Source organism: Suricata suricatta, chromosome 11 (assembly GCF_006229205.1).
Source record: "Suricata suricatta isolate VVHF042 chromosome 11, meerkat_22Aug2017_6uvM2_HiC, whole genome shotgun sequence".
Classification (NCBI taxonomy): domain Eukaryota; kingdom Metazoa; phylum Chordata; class Mammalia; order Carnivora; family Herpestidae; genus Suricata; species Suricata suricatta.
Window position 1 is genome coordinate 66755978 of NC_043710.1, and position 22026 is coordinate 66778003.

At 44.7% G+C, this 22026-nt stretch overlaps 1 protein-coding gene across 2 annotated transcripts in view; it reads right to left on the bottom strand.

Annotated features, from left to right (window-relative positions):
- The window catches only part of ME3 (malic enzyme 3), a 188724-nt gene extending 167210 nt beyond the window's left edge, over positions 1 to 21514 (bottom strand). Inside the window, exons 1-2 of one of the 2 annotated variants that reach the window (XM_029915107.1) lie at positions 21443 to 21514; positions 20869 to 21066 (exon numbers count right to left, since the gene is read on the bottom strand). In XM_029915107.1, coding sequence (XP_029770967.1) covers positions 20869 to 21051 — 183 coding nt within the window. In that variant the 5' untranslated portion in view covers positions 21052 to 21066; positions 21443 to 21514. Of the gene's footprint in view, positions 1 to 20868; positions 21067 to 21442 lie in introns of those variants that run through there. The other variant, XM_029915106.1, reaches the window with a different exon arrangement.
- Positions 21515 to 22026: the final 512 nt, after the last annotated feature.

The following is a 22026-nucleotide window of genomic DNA, read 5'->3' on the forward strand; positions in this document are numbered from 1 at the left end:
CACATATGCTAGCTTTTGTCTGCTATGCAAGTGATCTTGCGCATGTGACTTAACTTCTCCAATTCTGTTTCTTTATCCAAAAAAAAAAAAATTCCAAAACCTTAATAAGTGACTGCCTCAAAGGGTGTTGTAGGGATTGAATGTAAAAGGCATGTCAAGGTGTCCCTAAGAACGTCTATTACTGTTTTCCTGGAAGTGCCTTGCTAGAAGTTACACAGCAGCTGGTAAGGAGCAGAGTGGGGTCTAACATCTAGGCTTTCTGGGTGGCTCAGTTGGTTACGTGTCCAACTCTTGATTTTGGCTCAGGTCGCAATCTCATGGCCTAGTTCATGAATTTGAGCCCCGCATTGGGCTCTGCACAGACAGCTCGGATTCTCTCTCCCTCCCACAAAATAAGATCCCACTCTCTCTTTCCTACATGCTCTCTCCCTCTCTCTCTCAAAATAAAAGCTAGGCTTTCAGATGCCATGAGGCCACAGGAGTAAATCAGGAGGAAATGTGAAGCTGATAATTTGTGTGGCAAGGATTTGCCCGTTGCCTACCGCTATTCTTGAATCTACACAAGGAATAAAAGAAGCATATATTGGAACTCCAAGTCAGGAAATCTAAGAAGTCTGTATCCAGAATCCTCAAAGGGTTTCAAGACCAACAAAGGCTGGGTCTTATCCACAGCTAACACCGACACATGCACAGTTAGAGCATGAACCCCTGAGCACATTCAGCCAACAAATACTATGAAGTATCTGCTAGCTGTGCCATGCATCCAGGCAGGCGCTTGGGGCCAACAAAACTGACAGAACAGTCACTGTCGGGGGGGTGGGGTGGGGTTGGATCCTATCACAGTAGGTAAGATAAAAACAACAGCAAAAACCCCCACTCAACACAGGAGTGCAAGAAGAGCCACAGCAGGGGCACAACAAGGGGACAGAAAAGCCTGTTTTTGTTTCTTTTTTTTTTTAATTTATAGTTTATTGTCAAGTTGGTTTCCATATAACACCCAGTGTTCTTTCCCACAAGTGCCCTCTTCCATAACCATTACCCCGTTCCCCTTTCCCCCTCTTCCTTCAGCCCTCTGTTTGTTTTCAGTATTCAAGCGTCTCTCATGATTTGCCTCCCTCCCTCTCCCTAACTCTTTTCCCCCTCTTCCCCTCCCATGGTCCCCTGTTAGGTTTCTCCTGTTAGACTTATGAGCAAAAACATATGGTATCTGACCTTCTCTACCTGACTTATTTTGCTTAGCATGACACCCTCGAGGTCCATCCACGTTGCTACAAATGGCCAGATTTCATTCTTTCTCATTGCCATGTAGTATTCCATTGTGTATATAAACCACATCTTCTTGATTCATTCATCAGGTGATGGACATTTAGGCTTTTTTCATGATTTATCTATTATTGAAAGAGCTGCTATGAACATTGGGGTACATGTGCTCTTCTATATCCCTTGGGTAAATCTCTAGCAGTGCTTTTGCTGGGTCATAGGGGAGTTCTATTGATAATTTTTTGAGGAACCTCTACCCAGTTTTCTAGAGCAGCTGTACCAGTTCACATTCCCATCAACAGTGTAGGAGGATGCCCGTTTTTCCACATCCTCGCCAGCATCTATAGTCTCTTGATTTGTTCATTTTAGCCACTCTGACCACTGTGAGGTGGTATCTCAGTGTGGTTTTGATTTGTATTTCCCTAATGATGAGTGACGCTGAGCATCGTTTCATGTGTCTGTTGGCCATCTGGACGTCCTCTTTGAAGAAGTGTAGAAAAGCCTGTTTTTGGTCTGGAACTCTGAGGGAGGCTTTCCAGAGGAGCTGACGTGGGGGCTGTCAGAGCTGAGAGGAGCAAGGGACCAGCAGGCACAGAGCCGTGGCGGAGAGACAGCTGGGCGTGCACTGGAGAACATTAACGACTTCAGCATAGGCAGACACACAACCTGTGTGAGAACGAGGGATGAGGAGGCTAGCATGTGAGTCCCTTTGAGAAACACCTTGGACACTGTGCTTCAGAGTGTGAACTTTGTGGTAACAGTGGGAGGAAGCCATAGAAGGTTCTAGGAAGGAGAGTGTCTGTGTTTTACAAATCTCATCTAGCAGAGGCTGAAGTAGAAGCTGAACTAAGGGTTGAAGAAACTGAAGATAAGGCAATAAATAAAGAAGCTACAGACATGTCCAGATGAGAAAAGAGGAGATCCTGAACTATGTGCATACACATGTGTGCACATGTGCACACGCACACAGACATGCAGCTGGTTCTGCCTGTACCTTGGCATGAATCACATCTGGCTTCCCGCTCCCACAGAGCCCCCCAGGGGTTACCTTAGCTATACTCTATCCTCTTACTTCCTCTTGGTGGTAAACCCAAATTGCTTTTCCCTTCCAGACTAACCTCAAGCCCAGAGTTTGAGGTGATTAAATACTGCCTGTGAGGCTGTGGTCCTGGAAACCTCCTCCCAAAGGATGTAAGAACAGAGTCTGGACACACACACGGCAGCCCCGGGGGCTGTGCAGATCGAGCACATGGCAGCTGTGTTCACTTCTGCAATCAGACATCTAAATTAACATGGCAATTACAGCTACCAAGGGAAAGGGAAATCAACATTTACTACTGATTTTTATAAACAAATGCAAAAAAACCCACCTCAAACCAACCACAACTCACAGCACGCACTGAAGGAAATATGCAGTATTTAATGTGTCTTTGTTAAGCTAAAAGCTCTCCCTGGGGAAAAAAAAAAGGTAAAAGCTAATGTGGAGCGCAGGGTGAGGGCGGATGACACATTATCTTTCAAATTTCTGGATATCTTAATATATAATATGATGTCAACATTAGCAAAAGAGTAAGGGAACTAAGTAGCATGTACTGGGTATCTACTGTGCACAGATACGGGGTTAAGCAAGCACTTTAGATATATGTCACCCCTTTTCTAAAAAGTTTATTTATTTTTGATAGAGAGAGAGAGAGAGAGAACAAGTGGGGGAAGGGCAGAGAGAGAGAGGCAGAGACAGAATCCCAGGCTGATAGCACAGAGCCCAATGCGGGGCTCAAACTTACTAACCCTGAGATCATGACCTGAGCTAAGAGCAAGAGTCCGACACTTAACCAACTGAGCCACCCAGATGCCCCATGATACCTCTTTTTTTTAATCCTGAAAATGACCTCGGCTGGTTGGAATTGTTATCCCAGTCCAAAGACAGGGGACTTAGGGAGAGAATGATCAAGTAGCCTTTCTAGGATCACACAGCAGATAAGTGGCAAGGGTGCAAGCCCAGGTTCCTCCAAAAACTCCACAGTCTGAGTTCCTCCTATTGCTCCTCCCTGCTCACCTCCTTAGGGAAATGTGAATGTCTCCGCCTCCCCAACTGGCTGGGAAGCCCCCCAGTTAGTCACTGTCATGGTGACTATCCTGTCCTATCCCTAGAGAATGTCAGCCTGAAGGAGACTTGAAAGTAATCACTCCCATCTTCCAGAAACAGAAGCTCCGAGAGGAGTGTGGATCACACTTCCTGGCCCCTCAGTGGAGAACGCAGGCTGCTCAGTCTATAACTCAGGTACCTCTCTCCCTGGCAAGTGCTCACCTTGTCTCAGGAGTCAGTGCTGCCCCCACGAACGTTTGTTATTCTTGTTCTTGTTTTAATAATGAGATTTCTATTCTCATTGGAGTCTAAAAAGGAACTGAGGAGGGATAATGCCTTTTCCTCGAACAGATATACTCAATGGAAAAGCATGACCTAAGTCTCCCCAATGTACATAATATCCTTCCATATGATCCTACAAGAGAGTAAGGAGTGATTAAATCATGCAAAATGGTTTTATTGACAATTAGCACTCAGTGTCTTGAAACACAAACCTTCCACCCAAATATTTGTCCCAGGGATAAACATCTCCCCCACATGTTGTCATTATTGATTCCTGCTGGCACAAAAGCATACATCTAAGCACCTGTATCCAGGATACGAATGATGACTTTCATAAAAAGGACCCAGAAGGCACACTTGTGTGGTATTCAAGTCCTAGAATCCCAGCCTGGAGCTTTCTATCATATCTGGATTCAGTGTGGGTTTTTCCTCAAAGGAAAGAAGATAACTCATAAACCCAGTCATGCTGATTTCAGTGATGTCTTAGACAGAAATTCCCTCTATCTTCTACAAACTAAAATGCCTAAGAGCATGAAAATAAAGCTCCACATTAAAGCAGCAACCCTCAAGGTAAAAGAAATGTGAATATTCTTTCAAATTAAGCTCTAAACATAGTCTTGCTATGTTCATATGATTCAAAGTCTCTAAGATGGGCAGATGGTGGGGAAGCAGCCCTCTATTCATGCTTTGCATTGGTGGGTGACCAGAGGCAGGTGTGGCCAGGTAGAGGTGGAAGAGAACTGAGTGAGTAGAAATGATGAGAATCAGAATCTACTTCTGGGCATGTGATACAAACATCTACCACTGGGCAGAGAGAGTTGACTGACCTTTGACCTCAAGATCAAACCAGAGCCATCTCTCGGGTTCTGTCCCAGTTTCTAGCATTTCTTTACTAGTAAGGAGGTACAGTTAAATGATAACAATTTGAAAGGCCCTTGATACAGGAAGAAGACACAACAAAAACAAGACTGCAGGACAGTCTTTTGGTGCTTCAAGACTCTTGTAAGGGACACTTCTGGTACACTGAGTCCTGCAACAGGGGGATTCAGGCTTGGTGGAAATGCACAGAACATATTAGCTTCTGGCACTAAAGGCTAGAGTAAAAAAATTAAAAAGAATATAGAGTTTCCCAAAGCTGGAGGGCCTCTGGGTCATATTTCCTTGAGCCTCAGGGGCTCTGATGTGCTTCAAGCTGCACCTTGTCCCTATGGTACAGGGCAAGTACCATAGTATGCAGAGATGAGTGGCCGTGAACCCAGTGCTCTGGCAACAGCTATAGCATGTGACCATCATGTGCTCAAATGACACCACCTGGGACCTCAGGCTTCTTGCACCCACTAGGCCATCTGCAGCCAACTGCAGCCCAGGTTGTTGTTTTTTTTTAAGATGCCTTACCTCTTCAGAGGTTCCCAGACTCACCAAAACAGTAATGCTCCCTAGGCAGCCAGAAGTCACTCATTGTGACCTTGAACTGCCCCATCTCACCTACTGCAGACCTTGATCCTCGTTCTTCCCTCTTCATTTCTCTTCCTGTGTGTCATGTTATTCCTTCATCTATGGTCTCCAACATGACACACAACTCAGTTCTTCTTGGCCTCCCCATTGGCCCACCTCCCTGCTTGGGTTTTCTTCTCTCCTTCCTGGTTTGGTGTTTCCCCTACCTGATATTTCAAGATACATCCCTCCCTTTCATTTCAGACCCAGGAGCCCATTTCCAGAATGAGAGCCTCCATACTTAAGCACTTAGTTCTGATGGGAAGAAATGGGGAAAAAAGGGTTTCTGATTCCCAGAGGCCAACATCATCATGCTCAATGACAAGCACAAATAATCTGATTTCTGTTTCCTCGGGATCAATGAAAGGTACATGTTAGTACATCTCAAAAGAATAAGTGACTAATATGTATCTAAATTAAGTATATTATTTAGTAACCCTTATGCACCTCTAATGGGCCAAGTACCATGTCCTGACACCAAGGAGAAAAGAAGAAAGTAGAAAAGTCTTATTCATTTGGGAAAAAAAAACAAGAAAGCAACAGTAAAAGTCACAGAATGGTTTAAGGCAGAAGTAGAATTATAACACAAACACCAGAGGAAAGTACATCAGAAGAGGTTATTCTTCCAAAGACGCTAATGTAGCACTTCCTCTCTGAGTGGGTTGACGGGAACTCTACTTCAGAGGCAAAGCCAATGAAATAAGTGTTTCCATTGTGGAATGTAGCAAACTAAGAGTCCCTCAGAGCTATAAACCGTCAGCTAAGTGGATGCAAATGTGTTTACAGCCTTCCTTCTTTGAAGCTACAATATTATGAAATGTTTACAGTGTTAGGCCCCATTATAAAAATTCATTCCTTTAAAGAGGAAGTCAATTAAAAATGGCCACTGCAGGAATATTAGAGAATAGGTTACTCATGATCAAAGTCTTGGGAAACCCATGGTGTAAAACCAAAGACTTCTGACAATTTTGCAAGAACTATAAGATAATTAGCCTCCCAAGAATTTTCATTCTGGAAAGCTTGTTTTCATCATTGGACTTTCTATGATGTTCATAGTTTCATGATTAGAGTCATAACATGTGACAGATGGCTTTGCCCAGATGACGCCAAAGAATGTATGAAAAACAAGAGTTGGCTTACTATGGCATTTGTGCTGCTGGTTATTTTAAAACTTCCACCTCTTTCAAAATCTTTAAAGTTTATTACCTAGATGAGTGACTGATACTGGGTCCAATTGGCCAAAAAAATCATTCCCATAAACTTTTGATTTTCTATTTTCCTTCCCTATGAATTATGGTTTATAAAGACAAACCAGGACTCAGCAAAGGGAAAGGCAAGCTAAAATTCAATCCAGTGGAGAAAGTGACAGCACTCTTCCCATGGTAGGCCAAATTTGTGAAAGGTTCATATTGTGTGAACTTCAAATCCTTATTTCTGTTCCACCTAAGTCTTCTCTAGGGGAAAAAAAAAACACAAGAAGAAAAGGAAAAGAAAAAAAAAAACACAGAGGAAATTCTTATCTAGAAAATACACTTTCTAAACTATGAATATTTTTTCCATTTTCAATGTAAGGAATTATTGTTTTTCCAGGAAACTGAAGGAAATCACAGAAGAAAAAGGAAGTCCCTGTAGGTGTTAAAATAGAAAATCACTCAGTCTTTGTGATAGGGGAAGGGTAGTAATGCCAGTTACTACATGGCAGGCTCAGCAATATCCCCTACTGACAAAAATGCCAGCTAAGATGACCATGTTCTTAGCGAGTCAGCATCTTCTCTCCTCTTTGGGAGATAAAAATATCTCCAGATTATTAGTTTCTAAGAATAGAATAGGAACAAGGATCAGAATCAGAACAACCAATATTCAGAGTAAAACACTTAAAATAAAGCAAGGCCAAGTCAGTAATTCCTCACATTTTCCCCAGTGCTAAAGTACTCCTTAAAGAATTTCATGTTTTGAGAAATCTTGCACTTAACAATAATTTTCCAATGTTTAAGACACAAGATTTAAGCCAAGCAGAATTTCCGATCCTGGCATAAGATAACTAGTATTAATAGTTTTACTCTCTTTAATTCTAGGCAAAGACAAAGGAATATAATATCCTGGTGACGCTGTGTAAATTTATGATGAATAAATATTTGTTTTCCACTTGCTTTTTTAAAAAATATTACAATAAATCTTGATCACCTTCTGCTATTATGGCACTCAAAGAATTCTGGAATGGATGCAGTCTTCCACTTCCCTGGCACCTCTCAGATCTGTGTCCACCTCACCATCGCCACATCTGGTCCTTCTGAATCCCACAGTGTCATGCCCCAGCACCCCTCCCTTCAGGACTAAGGTCAAACTCTTCAGGCAGGCAACAGCAGCCCTAACTGCCCCCTACGTCGGACTCCTGCCTTGATCTCCAGCCCCATCACCCCACACACTCTGTCCTTCAGAATCACCCACAGTTCTTCACAAGTCATGCCATTCTGTCATATTTGCTCAGGACACCTTTCCCCCACCTTGTCTGCTCAGGGAGTCCCTATATATCTCTTAAGTACTGGCACTGACACTGATAAAATTAAGTAGTTGCCTAGGGAGAGACGTCAGAGCAGATTTCCATTTTTATTTTATGCCATTCGTTATTTACATAATTTAATATAAGGGTCAAAGGCCATCCACTTGAAGAAACTTCACCCTTCTCCCCACCAAGGCAAAAATGACTTGGACATTACTAACAGCATATTTTTACTGTACTATAAAACCTATTATACTGCATGGCATTTATGGGTTTACAAGTCTGTCTCTTCCTCTGAACCCTAAGCTCCTTGAGGGCAAGGATGACTGATTTATCCCATTCTTTTTCAAACCCAATACAGTGCCCCAAACACACAAGGTGCTCAACAGATGTCTGTTGAGTAAACCAGTGAATAGTCTCTGAGAACTTCGGTTGACCCCTTCATTACCGCTGCCCGTCATTGTCTGGAACACCCTGGGCAACTCACTTAGGCTCTCTGGGCCCTCGTGTCCCCTCCTATAAAATGAATGTTTGCCTCACGAGGTGTTTGTGGGCGTCAAATGAGATGACCCACCAGGAAGCACTTCATAAGCTCCAAAAGTAAAACACCAGCCTTCTATGTCCTTGTTATTATGAGGTGTGCTGAGGAAAGACAGGAAGTATCACCATCAATGCGGTAGCAGCGGCTACATGGAGGGTGGGTGGCATGGCAGGAAATGTGCAGATGGAGTCCTGGTGACTCTGAAGAAGGACACGGGGTCATGTGTCCAGTCCACCTTCAAACTCTATTTCCGATTCTCCTCTGCTCTGCCCCCTGCCCCATCTTTTCTTGCTCCCACTGCTACAGTCACCTCTAGTGGTCTCCCTGCTTCCACTTGGGCCTCCAACCTGTCCCCCACAGAGAGATTGTTCATTCACATAAATCCAATCCCATCACCTCCTTGCTTAGAATCATTTAAGAGTGTCCTGTTGTACAGAGAATAAAATCTCACAGCCAGACTCCATGGCCCTGTATGCTCTGCCTCCCTGAGTCCCCTCCACCCTGATTTCAGGAACCCCCCGCACCTCCCCCTGCCTTGTTCATCACACTCCCATTGGTCTCCATGCTGTCAGGGCTCAGCACCCGGCCTGCCACGCTGCTTGCTGCCTCCAGTCTCTGCATGAGCTCTTCCCTCTGCCCCCAACACTCTTACCCTGGCTTCTCTGGTGGTTGGCTCCTCTTTCTTTAGGAACCTTCTCAAATATCACTTCCTTAAGAGGTCTTCCCTCACCACTGAAGTCAACCCTCTGTTATTCTCTCACACTGTGCCCTGTTTATTTCATCTCTACCACTAATAACCATCTGTATAGTTTTGTTTACTTGCTGTCCTTCTCCCTAGACAGCTACAAGAAAAGTTACTTCACAATTTTTTCTCTGCTTGGCGATAATATACGTAAGGCATCAATAAGAGTATCTGGCAGAGCAGGTATTATATAAGTGTTCATTATTATTATTTCTAATAGTATTACTCGAGCAATTATGAGTCCCAGAGGAGGGATCTGACCTAATGTTTAGTTGAATGGTAGGAAGCCAGAGAATGCCAAACAGTCAACAAAGGAACAGCTGAGGATGCTCAAGTCTTTCCAGCCTGGGCTGGTTCCTAGAGGCAGGACTGTCTCTGCGCTTGGCAGCCCCTCCCTGTCAGTGCCCCAGGACAGGAATCACACGCACACCTGTGCTGTCATCTCCCACAGGAATGGCCTGCAGCTCCTGAGGCTTCTGAGACGTGAGGAGAAGCTCCTGCCAGCTCCTGGAGTGTGACAACAGCAGAAATCTTCTAGCTCTGATGGGCGGATTTCAAAGCTTGTTTCTAAAAATGGCTGTTAATAGGGTTTTTTCCCCACGCCCTCTATATTTATGCCTGTCTTATCGGGGGGCAATGGCATCACTGTTCACTGTTCTGTGACCTGAAGTGATTTCACCACTCAACACTTACAATTATGGGGTGGAAAAGACCAAAAATAAAAGAGATAAGCAGGGAAAATGTGACATGAGGGCTAAGCTCTCTGTTAAATGCTCTGTCTTCATGATCATATTACTACAGAGAAAGAAACAAAACCTGAAATGAAGGTGGGAGTCAGGAGCAGGTCTACTCTTCAGAAATGGACACCCAACATATGTCCATGTTCAATGTTAAAGCATCCCCTTTCTATGGAGAGACTCAAAGGCATGCTGCAGAGTCAATGAGGCTGACTCAGGCACTATTTTAGGAGGGCAGACAAAGGCAGCAGGTCTAAGGGATAGACACCATCCAAAAAGAGCCAGATCCACCCTCCTGAACTCAGGCTCCGGGCATACATCCAGCCCCTCTGCGCCTTTGAAACCTTACCTGTAAAATCGTGGTAACGTATTACCTACTCAGAGATGGAGGGCTGAACAAGATGACCTATTAATAGGCTTCTGGGGGATGTTCATCCTGAGTACTAACAGATACTCATGTAAAATGTTTTTATGCAAGCATTTATTAATGACCCACAGCAGCATATATGGAGACTGTAGGAGTCTCTTAAACTGTGCCCAGTTTGGCTGCCAGCTCGGTGAAGGGGGCCATGCCTGATTTAGCTGGATTTGAAGCAACATTTTAACTTCTGTGCTCAACTACCATAGCAGACATTCTCTTGCCTTGCTATCTTGATATCATAAACTCATGTGACTGAGAGTGTTACAGACAGAGACCGATGGACAGGCAGATAAACAGAACTGCTAAATTTGGATTTGTTTTTCAGAGTTCCTTTTTAAAAGCTTGGTAAGAATGTGCAAAAATGTTCTGACAAAATCCTGAGATTCCTGCAGGGTACGAAGGTGGCCACTCCCTTCCACCTCAGTCTCAACTTCCAGAAGTAGGAGCTCCTCACATGGCTCTTGAGTTTTCTGCCACTAGAGACATTTTTATTTAAGTTTCTTTCAGACAAACTTCTAGATCACCCAAGTTAAGCTCTGTCAAGTACAGAGAAATTATCATAATGTCTCCACCCAACCTGCCTCTTCCCTGACCCATTCCTCTCTTATCAAACCTTTGCCCAAATGAGATGAATCTATGCCAATGGAAAATGAATTGGATCTCTTGGCTTTCCCTTCTCCTTCAGCATGGATTCTCTAAGAGGGAAGGTCCACAGTCTATGGTGTGATGCTTTGTGTTAGAAATGGAGAAGAAGCTTTAGAGATGTGGATTAACTGAGAATTAACTGAGCACTTACAATGTGCTTGACATATTATTTCATTTAATCATTAGAGTACCCTGTGGAATAGGTATATTTTATTATCATCTCCCTTCCCAGATGAGGCTTAGAGAAATGAAGTGGCATTCCCAAATCCCAAATCTAATTAATGACAGAGTTAGAACTATAACCTTGGGTTTTTTTCTGACTCTGAATCCCTAGACTCTAGCCTGTGTACTATGCTGCCTGCTACCTGGTCCAGGCCATGCCCCTGGGAGCCCACACGCAATTGACTTGAGCAGACTATTTTCCCTCAGCCTCCAAAGTCCTTTAACCTATTGTTAGTTTTCGGGGGTCTAAATCTAATGTATTTAAAGCAGTTTCAAGGATGAGAATGAATAATTTCATCATAAAGGTGCTGTTCTTTAGATGAAGTGCATCTGGCACAGAAACAAAGCAGAAGATTCTCTTAAAGAAATTGATTCCCAAAACGTATAGGACCAGAATAAAACATTTCTCTTGGCTTTCAAAATGCTCCAAGTCCCATGGAGAGATCTAAATATGATTTGTATTGTCACCATCTTTTTAAAAAATTTTTTGAAAGCTTATTTATTTTTGAAGGAGAGAGATAGAGACAGCATGAGCAGGGGAGGAGCAGAGAGAAAGGGAGACACAGAATCCAAAGTGGGCTCCAGGCTCTGAGCTGTCAGCACAGAGTCAGACGTGGGGCTCAAACTCATGAACTGTGAGATCATGACCTGAACTAAAGTCTGATGCCTAACCAATTTAGCCACCCAGGAACCCCTGTCACAATATTTTTAGAAGAGACGACAGACAGGATTGTATACTATCAGTCTTCACCACAGTGGTTTCTGACCTGTCCAGGAGACAATGTGAAAGGGATTCATGTAATTAATGGTTGTTGAGGGTACTACAAAGAGGGCATTGCAGCTGGCCATGTGATGCCTCAAACGTGGTCCTGGCTCTGAAGATGATATCAAGATGGAGATAATCACACATACTATAAATGTATACTGAGGTCAGATGTGGAAAAAAAGCCATAACTGCATAAGCTAAATGCCAAAGAAGTGTAAAGGATGAATGAGTCCCATCCAGGTGGCATTATTAAGGAAGACAGTGTGGCGAAAGTAGCCCTGGAGAGTACTAGTACCCGTGTGCCTCTCATTACGTTGACCTATTGACTTCAACTTCCTGCTTACTAACTGGTCCCGTCATCACCCCCTCTTACACGGTAAGCTCTCTGAAGGCAAAAGAAGGTTGTATTCACCTTGGATTTCCACTGCCTAAGATATAAAAGATACTGAGCAAATGTTGCTTGAATAAATTTGACACACAAATGAGTCTTTGGGAGAATTACACACATTTAAAGGTTGAAGAGAAGACATCCAGTGATCTTTAAAGTTCCCTCCAACTCCACGAGTCTGATCTAACAGAGCCAGTGGAGGTGGGAACTGTCCATTAGAGGTTCCACAACAGTGAGTGCCCGTCAGTACCTGGCAAGACCCCAGAGCATCAGACTCCATGTGCCAGCCTCAAGTGAGAGGGCACGTGCAGCCCAGAAGTGGCTGTGCATCATGGGGGTGGAGTGGTTGGTGGAAGATACAGACCTTTAACCAGACAGCCTGGGTTCAAGACCCAGCTCTGCCACTATGACCTGCATGACCTTGGGCTAGTTAGCTAACTCAGCCAACCTCCTTGTGTCTCCGTTTCCTCATCTGTAATATAACAGTGTAGTTCACAAGGTTGTGGTTTTATATGAAATGGGTTAATGCATAAAAACTGCTTAGACTAATTCTAGGCACATTGTATGCCCTAAAAAAAATCCTAGCTCATATAATTACTACTTGAATCCCCTCCGCAAGGTACTCCACTATGGAAGGAAATTCAGTACAGTAGGAATCTGGCTTGGAAAATTCAACACCTCCTTCCAAACCAGAGAAAGAGGAAATAGAGACTGTCTAGTGCAAGTGGAGACCCAGCTCCACCTTACACAGTGAAGGTACTTGGCTTCCTTTCTTTCTTCTGGGAAAGTCATGGGACACCTCAGCAACTCAGGAGAGATGTGAACTTGCAGACAGTGGCTCCCTCCTTTTGTTTTCTGAAAGAGCAAAACAAAACAAAACAAAACAAAACAAAGGGCCCAGCAGGGTCTGCCCTCTCCAGAGTTCCGCACCTTAGGGGAGTACATTTCAGGACCAAGTGTGCTATGGGCTTCATGTAGATCTACTACCCAACAACAGTGCAGAATCCAGACAAAATGCTTTTAAAAAAATAATATTCTCAAGTTACTCATCATTCAATTCAATTCTATAGTCCCTCCAGCTTTCAATAAAACTTTGAAAAGCAAATGCAGCTTTGATTTTCTCTTATCCAAGTTCCTCTAAGCTGACGATCTCTCCATCAAATATCCCTCTCCTCAAATGACTGGGTCCGTTTTACTCTTTGCTGTGTCCCTTTGGGTTGGAACTCCATTTTAAGCAGGCTGCCAGGCAACCATCTGGGTACAGAATGAATGCATGCTTTTAACCGCTGACCTCAGCTCCCCAACAGTAGGGTATCCCTCAGATTTTCATCACATCATCATAGAGCATCTTTTGTGCTCTGCATCAGAGAGGCAGTCAGACATCACCCCAAAGGATTTCCCAGTGTACTTTCCACACATCAAAGTGAAGTTCTGGAAGCAGACAATAGTCCATGTCCTTGCAAACAAAAGTGTTGCACGTTAGTGATCCCTCTACAATGGCCATAGGAATGAAAGGCCTTTTTTGCCACAAAATGGGCTTCTGGAAAGCAGAGGGTAGATGATAAAAGAAACCTTTGGTAGAAACGGCAAAAATGCAAAGTAAAATAAAGCCATAACCTCAGACCCTACAGAGGTCCAAGGGGACCAAGAGAAACTATAAACAAGGAGACTGGAGATGAACCTGGAAATGTATCCACAGACACTCCACATAGTAGCCCAGAGCTGGATTGGTTAAGATGCCAGCTGGTTCAAGCCTGAGCCAGACAGCATGTATTTCTGTATGAGACGTGCCCTCCAGCATCACTATTTCCATAATCTAGATATTGCTGTTTACAATAATTTTTAGAACAGGTGGGGGGCGGGCGCCTGAGTGGCTAGGTCGGTTAAGCTCCTGACTTCGGCTCAGGTCATGATCTCACGATTGGTGGGTTTGAGCCCCGCACTGGGCTCCATGCTGACAGCTCAGAGCTTAGAGCCTGCTTCATATTCTGTGTCTCCTTCTCTCTCTGAGCCTCCCCACTCATGCTTTGTCTCACTCTCTCTCTCCAAAAATAAATAAATGTAAAAAAATTTTTTACAGAACAGGTGGCAGAGTTTCTATGTTAATATTTTATTACATGAAATCAAACATATTGCCTCTCGAAGGTAACTAATGAGTATGCAAACCTTGAAATAAGACCATTTTACTGGGATTTCCACAGAATAAGAATGCCACCCCTGTGTCAGAGATGGGTCATAGTGATAGTGGCCCATCGAGATGGCTGTAGTGATCTACACTCCAGTCAGAGGTGATCCTGGGCATATACACACTACACAGGAGGACCCTCTGGGAGCAGAGGCACCAGGGTAAAAGATGGGGGCTTTGGTGAAAAGGGAGGAGAGAGGAAGGAATCTCAGCAGATGTGTATCTGAATGACTCACTCATCCAATAACTGAGCACTAAGTATGGATCAGGCACTGTTCTGAGTACCTTGGATACATCAATGAACAAATAAGACAAAAATGCTTGTCTCAACAGAGCTTACGTTATAGTGGGGAAATATAAACAATAAACAAGAGATGTATTAGGTGAGATAATGAAATAGTACATTGGGAAATATCAAACACTATGAGAGGAAAGTAGACCACATTCAGGAGGACCAGTAAAACCGAAGAACATTCACAACTACATCTGGTGGGGGAGATTAGCTCTTACCACAAAAGGGAGATGCCTTGAAGAAGGCAAGAGGGCTGGCCATGTGAATATGGAGGGGACGTGTGTTCACAGAAGGGGGAACAGCCACTGCAAAGACTTGAAGCAGAAGCATGCTTTCAGTGTGTGAGGAACTGCCAGGAGGCCAGCTGGTTTGGGCAGTGAGTGAAGTTGAAGAGTAGCAAAGACAAGGTCAGAGAGGGTCAAGTCACCCAAAGTGTTCTAAGGACTCTGACTTTGTGAAGTTTGAGCAAAAGAGTGACCAAACAGTTTTAAAAGAATCATACTGGCTTTTATGTGCAGAGTAAACCAGAGGAGCTCAGGTTGTAGCAAGGATACCAGCTAGGAGGCTGCAGCTTATCCAGCCAAGGAATGTTGGTGGCTTAGGTCAGGGTGGGACCCATGGTAAGCAGGGGTTGGTTTCCAGACATAGTCCAAAAATAGAACAACAGAACTATTTGGTTGACTGCATAGGGGGTCTGAAAGAAAGAGAGTTGTTGAGGATGTATGAAGGTTGTAGCCTCCCAAGATGGGGTTAAGAATCAGAAAGTAAAAGACCGGAAGGTGGTAGACCGATGAGGAGGCTCCCACAAAATCTAGACATGAGATGATGGGCTGAACAGGGTCGTAGGGATGTTGATAAACTGATGGATGTTAAAGGTTGGGGTAAACTTGACCATAAAATAGTTAAAGTTTCAGATAAACATTTTGTGGCAGTTTCCCAATATCCATTCTCTCTCTCCTTAATGGTGTAGCTGCATATATGGATGCCTGGCTGAAACTTACGTTTCCCAGGTTCCCTTGCAGCTAGCTGCAGCGTATGACCAAGTTCTGGCCAGTTGAACATGAGTGGAGATGATTTCTATCATGTTGAATCTGTGGCCTTAAAAGATATTTCTCCTCCCCTCTGGCTTCTGTAAGGAACTGATGAAATGTAAGATGTACACTGAAGATGGAGAACGACAAAATTAAGCAACACACCTACCTGCAATTGTCTATCCCGACCTGTTGATAAGAGAGACACACCCTTCAGTCTTCTTTAAGCCTCTGTATTGGGTTGGCTTTGTTACAATTGCCTAACCTTTAGCCAAACTAATACGGGTCTGTTAGCCATTCCAAGCACAAAGCCCTAATAGCAAATGTTTTCAATCCCATGAAGCCAGAAAGGTATTCAACAAGATGGGATTTAATTCCAACCTGCCTCTGCTTGTTTGTTCTTAAAATATTGGAACGATAGTTGAGCTTCAATGCCCTGAGTCACTGCACAAGAAGCTAAGTGTAAAGTGAATTGCTGCTAAGAGAAATAGTGTTGACTTCCTAACCCACTGCTTCTCCGTCAGTAAGGGGTACCCAACTCGACACGCTGTCCAAAGCAGAAGCCTCACAAAGACATGTGATGTTGTCTTCTTTGGGGGGCAGAAAACAGCATCACCAACCAACTTCTAAATCTCCACACCAGCCAGTCATCATCTCCTGATTGATAGGCAAGCCAAGTGTGGCACCAGCTCCCCTCACGCAAAGGAGGCAAGATCAGATTCTAAGCCGGTTCCAAATAAGAACATATAGTTTAACCAATGGCAAATCCTAACTGTGTGAGAATCTAATGACTCACCACTGAAAACAGAAGAGATTCAGCTGCAGCACTGGCCACCAAACATTTACACGTTCACTAACCTGCACACATCAGGTTCACGTAGGAAGGCAGCCATCTGCAGGGCGCTGCAGTCTCTGAGACCCCACAGCATGAAATGTGCTGGCACGTAATCACGGTGACTTGACTAAGCACCCTTCTGATTTGTTCTTTCCCTGTCAAGCTCAAGAGAAAAAACCGTAGAGAAGCAGATGGAGATGTGGTAGAAGTTTACGGCAAAAGTCACTGCTGGCATATGGGTCAAAGGAGGAGTCTGATGCACTCCAAAAAGAATATACACCTTCAGTGAAATGCCCTTAAATCTGGGGAGGTAAGGGTCAGTAGTACAGGCCACTGGTAGGCATTTCACCAGGCAACGAGAGCATTGGGCTACCTGAAAAGTAGCAGCACTAGGATTAATAAAGTTGAGAGGAAATGGGTCATAACTCCACTGAGGTCATTTAAAGAGCATCTATTCATTGGGCATCTCAAGTTAGACACAGAGAAAACCACGTGACAAAACAGAGCCTGTCTGCATGGTGCTCAGGACCTAGCGTGGAAGACATACCAACCAGCCACTACCACAGAGGGCTCAATGCCAAAAGGAAACAAACACAGAATGATAAGCAGAAAGCAGGGACTCAAGTATAGTTTGGGGAGTAGGGAATAGGAAGACCCTCCCCAAAAGAGGGTATACGTACAGGTGAGGCCAGAAATGTTCTGAAAGCCCACTTGCTACCTAAATAGAATGGGGATGATAACCTGCCGATGAAGATACCTCTATAAATAGGGGTTGATAGTTGCCTACTTAGGATAAAATATCTTGTATCTTTTACAAGATATCTTGTAATATGTATCAAATATCTGCCCTGTTGCCACAGTCAACATGGGTAATAGAAGAGGTCCTTTCATAAATCATATACAAATTTTATACAAATATATAAATCATATACAAAATCATATACAAAAATATAATGGTAGTAAAAAAAGGAAACAGAAACTGATATACCATTGAATGTGCATCACTTAGAAAACCTAGACTCCAATAGGAAACTCAGAACATCTAGTTCTAAATCTGTCATTATGAGGAATACACCTAAATCAGCCAAAGTAGATGTCAAGGAGAATGGTCATCGCTACTCAGTGGACTGAAAATCAGGAGGTAGGCTGCTTCTGTCCACTTCTGTAACCAATGACAGTCTCTCTGGGGTACCTTTTCCACTTCTCCCTTCATCTGAAACTGAGGTGCTGAATGAGAACAATGATTTTCAAAATCTTTTGTTCTTTACAACAATCCATAGTGAAAATCTGTATTTCACATGGTGACTTAATACTTTCCTTTGTGAAATTTAATGCATATGCTGTTTTTAAATTCTATTCTAATCATTTCTTTAAAATAAAAATGCTGGTTAGACCCACTAAGCTTAACTTAATGTTCCAAAATTTGTGATCCGTAATCTGAAAACTTGCAGACTAGGTCATCTCTAAGGACCCCTCCACCTCCACCTCTGGAAAGTGTCAACATGATCATCGAATATTTCACTTCCTTCAGTTTGCAAAGTGATTTCACAGGCAGCTCCCTTGACCCTCACAGCAGCGGCGCGACATAGGCAGAGGGCCTCATGAACTCATTCCCGATCACACGGTGAGATCAGGACAGAACTGGAACCAGACCCGGGTCATTGCAGGCTTGGCCAGTTTAGCAGCTCTTCTCCCAGAGAATTCCATCTCCGGACCATGTGCTGCCCTCAAGCTTCTTCTTCAGTGCCTCTCCTGACCTATCCAGAGACTGGGATGGAAATCTAGCAAACACATTCCCTATGCTATGCTCTACCTCCCCATGACTTACTTATTTTACAACTGGAAGTTTGCACCTCTTAACCTCCTTTACTTATTTCACCCATCCTCCACGTCTCTGGCAATAACCACACTTGAAACTAATAGAATACTGTATGTCAACTATACCTCAATAAAAAAATAAAGTTAAAAATTAAAAAGAATCTCATAAGCACATTCTGAGAATGTAATGCTAATTTTCATGTCCATGGCCTTGCCAGATCCTTCAGGAAATACCCCCTGCCAGCCACAAATGCATGAAACTCAGCCCCTGCCCTGGAGGAGCTCACAGTCCAGCAAAAAACCAAAATCCACCCACAGATCCACCCACTAAGTGCAGTTTCCTTCCAAGCTGCCTTCCTCTTATTTTCTCAGTGATAACCCCAGTTGTTTTGTTTAAGTCAGCAAGTCTCCCCATCTGGCTGATGGAAAGTACACGCTTCAAGCCTTCCCTGGAGACTCATGGCCCTAGTGTCTGAGGTCAGCGGGACAGCAAGGGGGGGGGCCTGCAGGGGGAAGTGAAGGGTGTTAGCAGCAGCACCCAGCAGCGCTGTTCCTTCTACTGCTGCTCCTCCCTCCCTCCTAAGGGTGAATGGGGGATGCCAACAGGCTCCCTCTGCATCACCCCAGATACCCTCCTCACCCCAGACCAGCATCATGTGACTTAAAGGATACACAAAAAATCTTAAATATTATGAAAGGGTCAGGTCCCCCAACTTTATGGACAACATCCCATTTATATTATTTAAGAGGAAAAAAATGGTATCAGGGACAAGGGGAGAGTGCTTTTAGGGAGCCATGCACACCTAGGGCTAAAAAAGAAGACAATTTTTTAACTATTGACCAAGCAGTAAGTGCTGACTGGTAATACGCCAGTACTTCTAAGGCATGTATTGTCAAAGCGATTGGGTTCTGTGGTGGGAATATATTGTTTTGCTTTCCAGCACCAACCTCTCCTTCATCTGATGACAGGGCACAGATTTACTGTGGAGAGGCCACATCTCCTTACTCAAAAACAGCTGGTACGAATGGCACTCCCTTAAACTCTATCTTTAATTCCAGGGGTGAGCCCTGACCAGCTTAAGTTATGGCAGTTTGAGAATAGGAAGGGAATTAAGTCAGAGTTGATGAGATGGAACTCTTTCTTGAGGATTCAGAGAAAGGATCCTTCTCTACCAGAAGAAAGTGTCTTTCTATCCCTGCACAGTGCAGAGCGAGAAAAGGAAAGGAGATTATGGCAGCATTGAGGCCAAGGTCTCCCCTGGATGGAGCCTGAGGATAAAGCAGACACTGCAGAAGCAGAGAGCCAGAGAGCGCCTGCACCCTTACAGATGCCATCTGAACTGCCGGGTCAAGCCTTGCCTGCAACCCTTCCTCTAGATATTTAGGTAAAGAAGGCTTTTGTCACTTAGGCTCGTTTGAGTTGACTTTTATACACAGGCTACCAAAGCAATTAAAATTCATAAAACACCTTAAATATCCCAAAGTAGTAATATATAAAGGTCTTTTGTGGGAGGCAAAGAGTGGTGTGATAGGGAAAGGCTGAAAGATTTTTTTTTTCATAGCTTCTATTAAGTCTGCAGGAAATAAACCCAATATTTAGCATCTGTATAATTGTTCCTATTTCTCAAAAACACCTTTCCACAAGTATTTCCACACCTGATTTTTACAATCATGAGTCAAAGAAATTTTTTAAAATGTTTATTTTGTAGTAATTATTTACTTATGAAGACCTTCATATAGTATAAAATATTTCAAATTCAGTAATTAACTTATCACAATAACCAAATGAGGTAGGAATGGTGGTCTGTCATACTATCAGTTTAAGCAGGAGAAAGTTGAGACTTGTAAATAGTAAATGAGACACTCAAGTCAATCTGCGGAGGTGTCCAGAGACAGGCCTCAAACCCAAGTGCCTTGCTTCCAGGGTGTTACCACCAGTGATACTAAATTCGACTTCCAGAAACAAATGTGTGTGCTCTTAAGCACCAGGCTCTGGATTCAGGAGCAGAACCACAACTGACTAGCTGGTGACCTTGAGCTAGCTCCCTGTGGTTTATTTTCCCATTTGTAAAAGGAGAGGTCTGAGTTAGGCTCTCTGATGCCTCATCAAGGTCTAAAAGTTCTTTAATTCTAGACTTTCTTATTCCCTGCTCTGAAATTAACCTTTTTCTATGAATAATAATTACCACCTTGGCTGACAGTGTGACACCCACTGTGCTAAGAATTCTGCCTCCATTTTCTCTTTAAACCTCACAACACGAAGGAGACTACTGACTCTCATTTACAGATAAGAAAACGCAACCTGACAGAGGTTAAATGAACTGCCCAAGACCAAGAGAATTAGTAAGCTTCAGGGTCGGACCGGCCACGAGGACAGTAACCCAGTCTTTATTGTTCTTGTAGAAGAAATAAGGTCCCCTGCATGACTGGTCACCTCTTTCCACGCAGAAAAGGGGTGCGATGAGGGACCCAACCCGAGTTACACCAAGCCTCTGCAAGGCAAAAATGGAAAACCGCTGGAAGGGCGCCTGGGAAGATCCAACCCAGACCCAGGGGGCGGGGCGCCCCTCCCCGCCAGCCACAGGATAGAGCCGTGGGCCACCCTACCCTCCCGGACCGTTACCTTGTTGAGATGTGGGTTCCTGGTGACATCGTATCCGCGCTTCTTCAGTGGCACCGGGCGCGCCACGCCGGGCTTGGAGTGGCAGCCTCGGGCGGGTGCGGAGGGCGCCCAGCGCGGGACCACGCCGCAGGCCCGGCCCCGCGGGAGTGCCAGCCGTGCGCCCGTGCCCAGCGCGGCGCCCATGGTCCTTGCGCAGACCTGGCACCGGGGAGAAACCAAGGTCAGGGTTCCCTGACGGTCAACCAGGAACCACGCGCGCCCCAAGGCACCGAGTGTGAGCCGAGGCTGCGTCCTCCAGGAAAGAACAGAGGATCGGGAAGGGTGAAAGGCGCTAGCCCCCGCCCCTCCTCGGCGGCCACCTGCGCCGCTCTCCCAGCTCGCTTGCGGTGCGCAGGCCTTGCCAACCCCCGGCAAAGCGAAAGCAAGCCCAGGAAGCAGATCCGGTGCGGTTGACCTCCCGCGCCACCCCCGCCCCCATCCCCGCGAGAAAGAGGCGACTGCTCGGCGAGGGGGCCCCTTGAACCTCCAACCTCGCTCAGCGGCTTTGCCACGATCCTCTGCTTCCCCAGCCCACCTGTGCTGCGCCCAGAGCTGATGTCGCAGGCGGGCAACTTGCTGCGGTCCGGTGTTCCCCTCCTGTCAATGACTGGACCGCGCCCGCAGCCGCGAGAGCTCAGGGCTCCTTCCTGCGTTCTGGAAAGAGAGGTTCCCGAACCTTTGTTCGCAGTGCGGGGCTTTCCCCCAGGACGCGCGTGGAGCGCCTCGTAATCGTGTGCAGGTGCCTCCCCAGTGCCTAACTGAAGCTCAGATTGCCTCCTGAGCCGCTGCATCTTGCCTAATGAACTGCTCCATCTTGACAAGCTGAAAGCCAAGAGGGAGGTTAGCGTTTAGGGAATAACGTACCCTCTACTCCGTCACCTTTTCAGTGGAGCCCTGGCTTTGGGAGTCAAAGTAGAAACCCTCAGACGCTCAGTGTTGCTTTGCACTTCCCAGTACAATAGCCATTAGCCACATGTGGCTCCGTAAATTTAAATAATTTAATTTAAATTAAATTAAATTAAAAATCCAGTTCCTCAGTTACACTAGTCTGATTTCACTGGCACACAGTAGCTGTGGGAGAGCACAGGTGTGGAACATTCACATCTTTGCAGGAAGTTC